Below are 14,091 nucleotides of genomic sequence, written 5' to 3'. Positions count from 1 at the left end.
TGGACTCAGTCTAAAGAACATTTAGGACTTTGGGCAGAGAAGCTCAGCAGTGACCTTTACCATTCAGACCTAAGGGGAAGGGATATGTTGTTGATAAGCATGTTTAGCTTACAGCTTACGACAGACCTCAGGCATGGTTAGTTTTGTCTTCATTCCCTGTCCTTTGTCCTTGAATGTGGATTATTATTTTATTTTGCGTCTCCATTCTGTTAATAATACATGAATGTCCTCTTTTTTCCTTCTTCCCCCCTTTTTTTCCTGTAGCAATTATTGAACCCACCGCAGCTAGTGCTGTCTCCCGCTCAGGTCAGTATATGTCACTGTGCTGTACGTAAACCAGCAAAGGGATCCACTCCACACTAACCTAAAAACCTCTCCTCCATCTCCAATTCCTCTCTCTTGATTGGCTGGGATGCCTGCTGGGGTACAGCTTCACTGTATGTGCTTTTACTTTCAGTTAATTTTGGTTTCTCAGGATTGGTTCTGTTTTGTTTCTGTTTTGTTTTCTTCCTGTCAATGTAAACAGCCCGTCCGTCTCATTGCACACCCCCACCTCCTCTACTCTCTCTCCTTTGGAGCGTAGTGGCATCATAAAAGTGACTGTTACATATGGCTCTGGGACCGATGCGTTTCCTTTTGCTGATGGCTTTACTCTGGCTTCTTCATCCCTCCCCCTATGCTAGCTAAGTGCAGTCTGCATGAAGGGCAGGATGTCAGTGAAAGGACCCTGTTAGTTTGTCGTTTGCTATGTGCAGTGGCTCTATCTCCGTTTCTCTCCTTCCGGAAGCAGCCGGGCTCTGCTGCTGCCACCTCTCTAACCTGTTCTGCTGCTACTGTCGATGTGGCAGGTGTTTTTCCACTCTACTTCTGCTGCTTTCAAATTACAGCTGGGAATAATCCCTTTGCCAGGCCGTCTTTTCTCTCTCTCTTATGGTTTTAAGCAAGTCGCAGAATGTAATCTCTCACGCTGGTTACATTATTTTGCTTAATACTGTTCGCACACATACACACGCCCGCTCGCATACACACACAAATGCACAGACACACATGGCGAGTGACATTGCATGATAAATCTACTCAGCGCTATCCAGAGTTTTTCATCCTGCATCATGGATTTGCCCATTGTTTCATGTTCCATTATGGAGACGTGGCTCTGTATGAGCATGTACTCTCCTGCATCCCTTAAATTTTTATTTGAAATGGATCTCCATGGGGATTTTGTCAAATTGCAAGTAAAAACCTGCTCTCTGACAACACTTAGCCCAGAACTCTCATTTGATGTAATGCTCGCAGAACAAATGACAATTTCATGGTCCAACGCAACACCAGTGCTATCAATTGTGGAGATAAACTAACTTGATGTCCCACTGTTCTTGTTTTGTTCCAAGTTCAACATTTTATTTCTTGCATTGCATTAGCTGAGCAGCTTGGCAAAGTCAATTGTTTTAGATTCCTGGCAACAGGTAGCCTCCAACTCATTTAACCACATCTGTTAATTAGGTTGAAGATATATAATTATCTTCTGTCAGCTCCACAAAGGAGGAGTGGGGGAAAAGGTCCTTGTAGTGAACCACATTTGTTGTCATTTAGAGTTATCAAACAGGAAACAATTAAGTGAAAAAAAAGTTTGTCCCTGTTCGGCCCCTTAACAATTGATGCTAAACCTCATCAATCATGTAGATTAAACAATTTAATGATTCCTTTCAAATACCATTGATGCTTATTTAGGAGCAGGGTTGGAGACTGAATTCTAGCTTGGTCTCAAGTGACATGCTCTAACTATTATGAAAGTTAAAGTAAAAATGGTCAACATGACTATCTAATATACAAAGTAAATTGCATGGTTGTGGCAGCACCGGCTCACAAGACATTACCTTCTTAAACAACACTGAAACGTCAATAAAAGGATTAATTACAATTCACTTTCAGTTTTTTGCAGAAAAAACATTGGCTAATGTTTTCTACATGAGATTTGTGAAATGTGCTCTACAGTTGACCTCTTCCTATATGTTAATGACAGTACAGTATGACACCGCATGGTTGTGGCAATGATATTAAATGGTCGGTCCAGTACTTGAATATCAATCTGTCTTGTTTGAGCACCGCTACAGTATGCATTGAAATGTTAAAGGTCCAATGCAACCATTTTTATCTCAATATCAAATAATTTCTGGGTAACAATTACTGTGATCGCTTTCAATTAAAATGGTAAAAAAAATAACAAAAATAGCTTCTTAGCAAAGAACAATTTCTCAAGCAAGAATTTTGCTAGGACTGTCTGGGAGTGGTCTGAGTGGGGAGGGGAAAACGGAAAACTAGTTGTTATTTGCAGATATGTTTGGAACTCTCTTTCCTATTGGTCTATTAACTAATTTACCACCTGGTGATGTCACCAGGCAGGCCAAAACTCCATCCCACCAAAACAGGCTTACATTTCAGGCGGCCTTTTCAAACAACTTTTACAGTAATACAATTTCACTGTATTATTCCAACCTCATACTGTGGAAAAATATAGAAAAAAAACATGTTTTTGACTGCACTGGGATGTTAAAATGAGTAGATTAGTAGTAGAAAATTTGTAAATGTAAAAATTCAAAATGAATTAAATATATATATATTTCCCTCACCCATCAACACACAATACCCCATAATGACAAAGTGAAAACATGTTTTTATATTTATTTTGCACATTTAATGAAAATGAAATACATAAATATCTCATTTACATAAGTATTCACACCCCTGAGTCAATATGTTCTTGAAGCACCTTTGGCAGTGATTACAGCTGTGAGTCTTTCTGGGTAAATCCACATCTGGATTGTGCAACATTTGCAAATTATTATTGTCTAAATTCTTCAAGCTCTGTCAAATTGGTTGTTGATCATTGCTAGACAATCATTTTCAGGTCTTGCCATAGATTTTCAAGTACATTTAAGTCTAACCTGTAACTCAGCCACTCAGGAACATTGACATTCTTCTTGGTAAGCAACTCCAGTGTAGATTTGGCCTTGTGTTTAGGTTATTGTCCTGCTAAAAGGTGAATTCATCTTCTAGTGTCTGGTGGAAACCAGACTGAATCAGGTTTTCCCCTAGGATTTTGCCAGTTTCTTTTTTATCCTGAAAAACTCTCCATTCCTTAACGATTACAAGCATACCCATAACATGATGTAGCCACCACTATGCTTGAAAATATGGAGAGTGTTATGTCTGGGGTACAAAGATGAGGTAGTCATTAAAAAATCATGTTAGGCACAGAATAAGTCCATGCAACTTATTATGCGACTTGTTAAGCACATTTCTACTCTGGAACTTATTTAGGCTTGCCATAACAAAGGGGTTGAATACTTATTGACTCAATTTTGAAAAATTTTGAAAAACGAAATTCCACTTTGACATTATGGGGTATTGTGTGTAGGCCAGTGATGACAAAAAAATCTAAATTTAATCCATTTGAAATTCAGGCTGTAACACAACAAAATGTGGAAAAAGTCCAAAGTAAAGGGGTGTGAATACTTTCTGAAGGCACTGTACCTAGCAAATTAAAATAAGTTGTGTGTAGAGTACAACAACAGATAGAACAAGGAGCATAAACATCATTGGTACAACTTCAGCTGTCCCACGACACTGCTGAACAACAATTGCACCAGGTTTTGTAAGTAGCCTGTGAATGAAAAATTCATATACAGAAGTAATTATATTAATAGAGTGACTGTAAGTACAGAATAGATTCAGTTCAGTGACGCAAATATGCAACCAGCTGTGTAATGTTACATTGCTGAATGCTTGCAGACACGTATTTATAGCATATTAGCTAAAAAGACTTGTACTCAGGCTAGACAAGTACCATCCTAAATGTATTTTTGCCCTAGAAAATGCACAATCGACTTTTATGAGAACAGGCATGTTGTTTTAGAACTAGTAGCAGATGAAGCCCCTAACTGCTAGCTAGCTAATGCTAACCTATCCCTTGATCATGACTCCCAGTTCAATAAAGGCAGAATGCCACCAGGGCCTGAGTTATCGAGAGCAAGTGCTAACCCAAACAACATGCCTGCTCTCTTAAAAGTAGAGCTAGCTACTTAACTTGCAAATCCGGGTTAGTTATCAATATCTTTGTCAGAGTTTAAATGAATTGGCTAGCTAGCTAACGTTAGCTAGCAGGGATATTCTTAGTTAGCCTGTTCGAGTTGAAACATTATCGATAGCAAGCTGGCTGATGTTACATCCTATCAAACCTTATCGTCAGGTGCAACATTATCTATGTAAATCTTCCTCTCTATGACATTACATCACATTACACATTAGGGAGAGGCTATATATTTAGCTAGTTACATCACAGTATCATAGCTAGCTAGCTACTCACCACACACCAGTCACAGCCATCATGTCATACGTTTGTATGATGTAATCCATCACTTGCCATCTTGCAAAATATTGTTGAATGCATTAGAAGTTTGCACCAACTTTATGGAAGCCCATTTTCACTCCTATGCCGAGCAAGTGGGCGTGCGTTGCAGACTTGACAACATGTCCACAAAACATGGTAGCTGGGGGCGGACCACACCATGTCTCTGGGCAATTGGACATCATTGGCAAAACTGGGCATGTAAGTAATCCATACTTCCAAATCTCATTTTGGACGAAATTATCCTATTTACACTTTGTAGTCAATTTTGACACTATAATTAATGTTTCTGACTCATATCAATGCCACATAGGCCGTTTATAACCAGAGAAGTTGGTTGTAGGAGGCAGTTCCCCTTTAATATGTTATATTCCTCCATCTTGCAGCAACAGGGCCGGCCCCAGCCTTTTGGGGTCTCAGCGGGCAAAACATTTTAGTGGCCCCCCTATTGACAAAAAAAAAAGTGTTTGATTACATTTTCTGAATTCTACACATTTTGCCATGGGGCATAGAGAAATAGAGAACATTTTGCAGTTTTAAAGCAAGTTTGCTGCAATTCTACACATTTGCCATAGGGTGGAGAGAAGATTGTGCTATTTAAAAAAAAATGTCATGCAATTTGACTCATTTTGCCATGGAGTGTAAAGAAAAATGTGCTGTTTTACAGCTAATTTCCTGCAATTCTACACATTTTGCCATACAGATTCGGCCCCCTAGCAGCAGCGAGGCCCTAAGCGGTCGCTTATGTCGCTTATGCCCTGTGCACCACCAAAAGTCAACAACACTAAAGACAAGCATCGTTTCAAGCTAAAACAAAACTGATGTAATCAGATATAGGTATTTTAAATGTTCCATGATGTTCTTGTCTACAGGTATGATATAACTTTGTGGTGGCTGTCTTTTAAATGGTAATACCACATATTTGACATGGTCCTCAGTGACGTACTGGTAACTTTCAGGAAACTGGTAGAAGGTGACAGGTGCACCGGTTTGTGTCAAGAACTGCAACACTGCTGGGTTTTTCATGGTTAACAGTTTCCCATGTGGGGCTGCAACTCAATATTAGGAAGGTGTTCCTAATGTTTGGTATACTAAGTGTAGATCCGTAATGCAGCTTGAACAAATATAGAAGCTATGATGATAAGATACGCTCCCATAAGCTTCTGCTTTTACTTTTTTCATAAATCAAAGACCGCTTAACAAGCATCATTCCAAATATTTTGACACATACAATGTACCCAGCACACAGGGGAAACCCTGAGGACAATCGGCGACGTTCCCATTAGGTCCCTTAAGGGTTTTGGCGCAACATTTTCCCACTAACGTTCTGAGAACGTTCTAAGAACGTCACATACAGTGGGGAAAAAAAGTATTTAGTCAGCCACTATTTGTGCAAGTTCTCCCACTTAAAAAGATGAGAGAGGCCTGTAATTTTCATCATAGGTACACGTCAACTATGAAAGACAAATTGAGAAAAAAAAATCCAGAAAATCACATTGTAGGATTTTTTATGAATTTATTTGCAAATTATGGTGGAAAATAAGTATTTGGTCACCTACAAACAAGCAAGATTTCTGGCTCTCACAGACCTGTAACTTCTTCTTTAAGAGGCTCCTCTGTTCTCCACTCGTTACCTGTATTAATGGCATCTGTTTGAACTTGTTATCAGTATAAAAGACACCTGTCCACAACCTCAAACAGTCACACTCCAAACTCCACTATGGCCAAGACCAAAGAGCTGACAAAGGACACCAGAAACAAAATTGTAGACCTGCACCAGGCTGGGAAGACTGAATCTGCAATAGGTAAGCAGCTTGGTTTGAAGAAATCAACTGTGGGAGCAATTATTAGGAAATGGAAGACATACAAGACCACTGATAATCTCCCTCGATCTGGGGCTCCACGCAAGATCTCACCCCGTAGGGTCAAAATGATCACAAGAACGGTGAGCAAAAATCCCAGAACCACACGGGGGGACCTAGTGAATGACCTGCAAAGAGCTGGGACCAAAGTAACAAAGCCTACCATCAGTAACACACTACGCCGCCAGGGACTCAAATCCTGCAGTGCAGGACGTGTCCGCCTGCTTAAGCCAGTACATGTCCAGGCCTGTCTGAAGTTTGCTAGAGTGCATTTGGATGATCCAGAAGAGGATTGGGAGAATGTCATATGGTCAGATGAAACCAAAATATAACTTTTTGGTAAAAACTCAACTCGTCGTGTTTGGAGGACAAAGAATGCTGAGTTGCATCCAAAGAACACCATACCTACTGTGAAGTATGGGGGTGGAAACATCATGCTTTGGGGCTGTTTTTCTGCAAAAGGACCAGGACGACTGATCTGTGTAAAGGAACGAATGAATGGGGCCATGTATCGTGAGATTTTGAGTGAAAACCTCCTTCCATCAGCAAGGGCATTGAAGATGAAACGTGGCTGGGTCTTTCAGCATGACAATGATCCCAAACACACCGCCCGGGCAATGAAGGAGTGGCTTCGTAAGAAGCATTTCAAGGTCCTGGAGTGGCCTAGCCAGTCTCCTGATCTCAACCCCATAGAAAATCTTTGGAGGGAGTTGAAAGTCTGTGTTGCCCAGCGACAGCCCCAAAACATCACTGCTCTAGAGGAGATCTGCATGGAGGAATGGGCCAAAATACCAGCAACAGTGTGTGAAAACCTTGTGAAGACTTACAGAAAATGTTTGACCTGTGTCATTGCCAACAAAGGGTATATAACAAAGTATTGAGAAACTTTTGTTATTGACCAAATACTTATTTTCCACCATAATTTGCTAATAAATTCATAAAAAATCCTACAATGTGATTTTCTGGATTTTTTTTTCTCATTTTGTCTGTCATAGTTGACGTGTACCTATGATGAAAATTACAGGCCTCTCTCATCTTTTTAAGTGGGAGAACTTGCACAATTGGTGGCTGACTAAATATTTTTTTCCCCCACTGTAATGGTCCCAAGGGAACCTTCTCAGGGGGACCTTTGTTTAGTTCCCTGTAGGTTCCAGGACTTCACTGAGGACCACGTCAGGACAATGCCAGGACCTTTTTAGGACGTTCTTGGGACATTAAGTCATGGGGACGTCCCCGGGGACTAACCGGGATCTGAACAAAACCTCTAAGGGACCATGACACAACTTTCTGACGACTTTAAGCAACCGTTTTGTGACGTCCCGGGGACGTCCTAACGACTCATTATTGTTTGCAGGGTTCTGTGTTCCACATTTCTTGTTTTTCAGAATGGTAGAATCTGTTATCTATATAGTACATAAATATTATACAGGGTATATTACAATATATATATATATATATATATATATATATATATAGTACCAGTCTAAAGTTTGGACACACCTACTCATTCAAGGGTTTTTCTTTATTTTTTACTATTTTTTAAATTACACATATGGAATCATGTAGTAACCAAAAAAGTGTTAAACAAATCAAAATATATTTTATATTTGAGATTCTTCTAAGTAGCCACCTTTTGCCTTAATGAAAGCTTTGCACACTCTTGGCATTCTCTCAACCAGCTTCACCTGGAATGCTTTTCCAACAGTCTTGAAGGAGGTCCCAACATATGCTGAGCACTTGTTGGCTGCTTTTCCTTCACTCTGCGGTCCGACTCATCCCAAACCATCTCAATTGGGTTGAGGTCTGGGGATGTGAAGCCCAGGTCATCTAATGCAGCACTCCATCACTCTCCTTCTTGGTCAAATAGCCCTTACACAGCCTGGAGGTGTGTTGGGTCATTGTCCTGTTGAAAATCAAATGATAGCCCCACTATGCCCGAACCAGATGGGATGGCGTATTGCTGCAGAATGCTGTGGTAGACATGCTGGTTAAGTGTGCCTTGAATTCTAAATAAATCATAGACAGTGTCACCAGAAAAGCACCCCCACACCATAACACCTACTCCTCCATGCTTTACGGTGGGAACTACACATGCAGAGATCATCCGTTCACCCACACTGCGTCTCACAAAGACACAGCGGTTTGAACCAAATATCTCCAATTTAGACTCCAGACCCAAGGACACATTTCCACCGGTCTAATGTCCATTGCTCGTGTTTCTTGGCCCAAGCAGGTCTCTTCTTATTTTTAGTGTCCTTTAGTAGTGGTTTCTTTGCAGCAATTCGAACATGAAGGCCTGATTCACACAGTCCCCTCTGAACAGTTGATGTTGAGATTTGTCTGTTACGTGAACTCTGTGAAGCATTTATTTGGGCTGCAATTTCTGAGGCTGTTAACTCTAATGAACTTATCCTCTGCAGCAGAGGTAACTCCGGGTCTTTCATTCCTGTGGCGGTCCTCATACGAGCCAGTTTCATCATAGCGCTTGATGATTTTTGCAACTGCACTTGAAGAAACTTTAAAAGTTCTTGACATTTTCCGTATTGACTGACCTTCATGTCTTAAAGTAATAATGGACTGTCGTTTCTCTTCGCTTATTTGAGCTGTTCTTGCCATAATATTGACTTGGTCTTTTACCAAATAGGTCTATCTTCTGTATACCCCCCCTACCTTGTCACAACATAACTGATTGGCTCAAATGCATTAAGAAGGAAAGAAATTCCACAAATTAACGTTTAAGAAGGCACACCTGTTAATTGAAATGCATTCCAGGTGAAGCTGGTTGAGAGAATGCCAAGAGTGGGCAAAGCTGTCATTTTTGTTTTTATTTTATTTCACCTTTATTTAACCAGGTAAGCCAGTTGAGAACAAGTTCTCATTTACAACTGCGACCTGGCCAAGATAAAGCAAAGCAGTGCGATAAAAACAACAACACAGAGTTACATATGGGGTAAACAAAACATAAAGTCAAAAATACAACAGAAAATATATATACAGTGTGTGCGAATGTAGTAAATTATGGAGGTAAGGCAATAAATAGGCCATAGTGCAAAATAGTTACAATTTCGTATTAACACTGGAATGATAGATGTGCAAAAGATGATGTGCAAATAGAGATACTGGGGTGCAAATTAACAAAATAAATAACAAAATGGGGATGAGGTAGTTGGATGGGCTAATTACAGATGGACTGTGTACAGGTGCAGTGATCGGTAAGCTGCTCTGACAACTGACGCCTAAAGTTAGTGAGGGAGATAAGAGTCTCCAGCTTCAGAGATTTTTGCAGTTCGTTCCAGTCATTGGCAGCAGAGAACTGGAAGGAATGGCGGCCAAAGGAGGTGTTGGCTTTGAGGATGACCAGTGAGATATACCTGCTGGAGCGCAGACAATGGGTGGGTGTTGCTATGGTGACCAGTGAGCTAAGATAAGACGGGGATTTGCCTAGCAGTGATTTATAGATGACCTGGAGCCAATGGGTTTGGCGACGAATATGTAGTGAGGGCCAGCCAACAAGAGTGTACAGGTCACAATGGTGGGTAGTATATGGGGCTTTGGTGACAAAACGGATGGCACTGTGATAGACTACATCCAATTTGCTGAGTAGAGTGTTGGAGGCTATTTTGTAAATGACATCGCCGAAGTCAAGGATCGGTAGGATAGTCCGTTTTACGAGGCCATGTTTGGCAGCATGAGTGAAGGAGGCTTTGTTGCGAAATAGGAAGCCGATTGTAGATCTAACTTTTGATTGGAGATGCTTAATGTGAGTCTGGAAGGAGAGTTTACAGTCTAACCAGACACCTAGGTATTTGTAGTTGTCCACATACTCTAGGTCAGACCCGCCGAGAGTAGTGATTCTAGTCGGGTGGGCGGCTGCAAGCAGCGTTCGGTTGAAGAGCATGCATTTAGTTTTATTAGTGTTTAAGAGCAGTTGGAGGCTACGGAAGGAGTGTTGTATGGCGTTGAAGCTCGTTTGGTGGTTTGTTAACACAGTGTCCAATGAAGGGCCAGATGTATACAAAATGGTGTCGTCTGCATAGAGGTGGATCCGAGCGTCACCAGCAGCAAGAGCAACATCATTGATGTACACAGAGAATAAAGTCGGCCCGAGAATTGAACCCTGTGGCACCCACATAGAGACTGCCAGAGGTCGACACAACAGGCCCTCTGATTTGCCACATTGAACTCTATCTGAGAAGTAGTTGGTGAACCAGGCGAGGCAGTAATTTGAGAAACCAAGGCTATTTAGTCTGCCAATAAGAATGCGGTGGTTGACAGAGTCGAAAGCCTTGGCCAGGACGATGAAGACGGCTGCGCAGTACTGTCTTTTATCAATCGCGGTTATAATATCGCTTAGGACCTTGAGCGTGGCTGAGGTGCACCCATGACCAGCTCGGAAACCGGATTGCATAGCGGAGAAGGTACGTGGGATTCGAAATGGTCAGTGATCTGTTTGTTAACTTGGATTTCAAAAACGTTCGAAATGCAGGGCAGGATGGATATAGGTCTGTAACAGTTTGGATCTAGAGTGTCACACCCTTTGAAGAGGTGGATGACTGCGGCAGCTTTCCGATCTCTGGGGATCTCAGACGTTACGAAAGAGAGGTTGAACAGGCTAGTAATAGGTGTTGTGACAATTTCGGCGGCTAATTTTAGAAAGAAAGGGTCCAGATTGTCTAGCCCAGCTGAACTGTAGGGGTCCAGATTTTTCAGCTCTTTCAGAACGTCAGCTGTCTGAATTTGTGTGAAGGAGAAGCGGGGGGAGCATGGGCAAGTTGCAGCGGAGGGTGCAGAGCTGGTGGCCGGGGTAGTGGTAGCCAGGTGGAAAGCATGGCCAGCCATAGCAAAATGCTTGTTGAAATTCTTGATTATTGTAGATTTATCGGTGGTGACAATGTTTCCTAGCCTCAGTGCAGTGGGCAGTTGGGAGGAGGTGCTCTTATTCTCCATGTCATCAAGGCAAAGGGTGGCTACTTGTAAGAATCTCAAATATAACATATATTTTGATTTGTTTAACACTTTTTTGTTTACTACATGATTCTCTATGTGTTATTTCATAATTGTGATGTCTTCACTATTATTTTAAACCCTTGAATGAGTAGGTGTGTCCAAACTTTTGACTGGTAGTGTATATGTTACATGACCAAAAGTATGTGGACACCTTCTTGTCGAACATCTCATTCCAAAATCATGGACATTAATATGGAGTTGGTCCCCCCTCTGCTGCTATAACAACCTCCACCCTTCTGGGAAGGCTTTCCACTAGATGTTGGAACATTGCTGCTGGGACTTGCTTCACTTTAGCCACAAGAGCATTAGTGAGGTCGGGCACTGATGTTGGGCGATTAGGCCTGGCTCGCAGTCGTTGTTCCAATTCATCCCAAAGGTGTTGGAGGGGGTTGAGGTCAGGGCCATGGAAACCCATTTCATGAAGCTCCCAACGAACAGTTCTTGTGCTGACGTTGCTTCCAGAGGCAGTTTGGAACTCAGTAGTGAGTGTTGCAACCGAGGACAGACGATTTTTATGCTCTACAAACTTCAGCACTTGGCAGTCCCGTTCTGTGAGTTTGTGTGGCCTACCACTTCGTGGCTGAGCCATTGTTGCTCCTAGACGTTTCCACTTCACAATAATAGCACTTACAGCTCTAGCAGGGCAGACATTTGACAAACTAATTTGTTGGAAAGATCGCATCCTATGACGGTGCCACGTTGAAAGCAACTGAGCTCTTCAGTATGGGCCATTCTACTGCCAATGGTTATCTCTGGAGATTGCATGGCTGTGTGCTCGCTTTTATACACCTGTCAGCAATGGGTGTGGCTGAAATAGCCGAATCCACTAATTTGAAGGGGTGTCCACTTACTTTTGTATATAGTGTACAGTCGTGGTCAAACGTTTTGAGAATGACACAAGTATTGGTCTTCACAAAGTTTGCTGCTTCAGTGTTATGAGATATTTTTGTCAGCTGTTACCATGGTATATTGAAGTATAATTACAAGCATTCCATAAGTGTCAAAGGCTTTTATTGACAATTACATTAAGTTAAAGCAGTCAATATTTGCAGTTGACCCTTGTTTTTCAAGACCTCTGCAATCCGCCCTGGCATGCTGTCAATTAACGTCTGGGCCACATCCTGACTGATGGCAGCCCATTTTTGCATAATCAATGCTTGGAGTTTGTCAGAATTTGTGGGGTTTTGTTTGTCCACCCGCCTCTTGAGGATCGACCACAAGTTCTCAATTGGATTAAGGTCTGGGGAGTTTCCTGGCCATGGACCCAAAATGTCGATGTTTTGTTCCCCGAGCCACTTAGTTATCACTTTTGCCATATGGCAAGGTGCTCCATCATGCTGGAAAAGGCATTGGTCGTCACCAAACTGTTCTTGGATGGTTGGGAGAAGTTGCTCTCGGAGGATGTGTTGGTACCATTCTTTATTCATGGCTGTGTTCTTAGGCAAAATTGTGAGTGAGCCCACTCCCTTGGCTGAGAAGCAACCCCACTCATGAATGGTCTCAGGATGCTTTACTTTTTATTATTTTCCCACTCCAATATTCTCTCTTGGCCAGCACTTTGTAAATAATAACAAGTAAGTGTGTTGGGGAAAGCTTATTGGCACTTTTACCCCTGCTTTGAAACCCACTTAATTTGCTTTTTTAATGATTGCATCTATTTCAAATGAGAGAATGTCTTAACCCGTTATTTACTTTCCATCACTGAAGCATTTGATAACTTAATCCTAAACTTATAATATGTATTTTGCTGATTTGACTCAAATACAATATATTTTGCATAACAAAGGTTTTGACATAAATTATACGTTTTTTTATAAGAATATGCTACAAATGAGGAGAATAACATGTACCTATTATTTTCTCAAAAGCTTAGTCAACAAAATGATTAATGTCTTGATTAATCTCTAAAGATTAATTTCTAGAAATACAGAGATAGGTATTAGCATTATATAATTGCTTAGCATTTGGTCCACTAGATCATTATACATTTGGTATCACATTCAGCAATGGTATCACATCTTCATTTTCAGCAGTTTTTTTCCCCAGCAGAACATCAAATTACCACATCCCATTTGTGGCACCAAAAACAGCAGTTGCTCAGAAATGTTTCTTAATTTATGTTTGTGTAGGTCTTGAAGCTCAGCTTGTTGATCTTGGAACTTTTTATTTTTTTTAACGTGAGTGAGGCTAAAGCAGTTTTTTTGTGAAATGTTCACTCTTTTGCCATTCAGGAGGTGGTGTTTCTACTCCTGGGCCTTGCAGCAGTGCATTCTAACACCTTGCACTGTGCTCCAAACATATGGTTCAACATATGCTACACGTCCACATCACTTGAATACTGATGATCATTGCAAATACTGGGTCATTCTGACCAAAGCACAAATACTGGGTCATTCTGACCAAAGCAGGCTTCAAAACATCAGAAGACACTCACAGGCTCTCAGCCATGTCAGAACGAAAAGGAGATAATCTATTAAAGTAGGTTTGGATTCGTCATTGATGTATGTATTGTGACTCTGTGGGTACTTAATTTTCACCACAATTTCATCTGATTTTATGCAGCAGAAAATGGAAACTAACAGAGTAATATTGGATTTCTGAGGTGTCATTTTATGAGCCAGATACCAATGTCCTTAAATTCACTTTTAGATGTAGTCAGTCAGATGAATAATCATAAATCATTGTGCATTGCAGTTGCATAACACTGTATTTATTGCATCCCTCCTGAGCTCAAATTTGTTCACACATCTCCTCATCTGTTGTCCATTTCAGGCACTTTCAACTGAAACTCTGGAAAGTCCAATCAAATCATGTGCC

General features: G+C 41.2%; 1 protein-coding gene across 1 annotated transcript in view; it reads left to right on the top strand.

Moving 5' to 3' along the window:
• negr1 (neuronal growth regulator 1) overlaps positions 1–14,091 on the top strand; it is a gene marked incomplete at both ends in the record, with an annotated part of 428,395 nt that overhangs the window by 363,147 nt on the left and 51,157 nt on the right. The window contains one exon of the mRNA XM_084164207.1: positions 265–306. Within this exon, the coding sequence (XP_084020333.1) occupies positions 265–306 (42 nt within the window). The remainder of the gene's footprint in view (positions 1–264; positions 307–14,091) is intronic.

This window comes from Coregonus lavaretus (assembly GCF_964263955.1).
Source record: "Coregonus lavaretus genome assembly, chromosome: 6".
Lineage (NCBI taxonomy): Eukaryota > Metazoa > Chordata > Actinopteri > Salmoniformes > Salmonidae > Coregonus > Coregonus lavaretus.
Note: the sequence above shows the minus strand (reverse complement) of the source record. Positions and strands in the feature narration are given on the sequence as shown.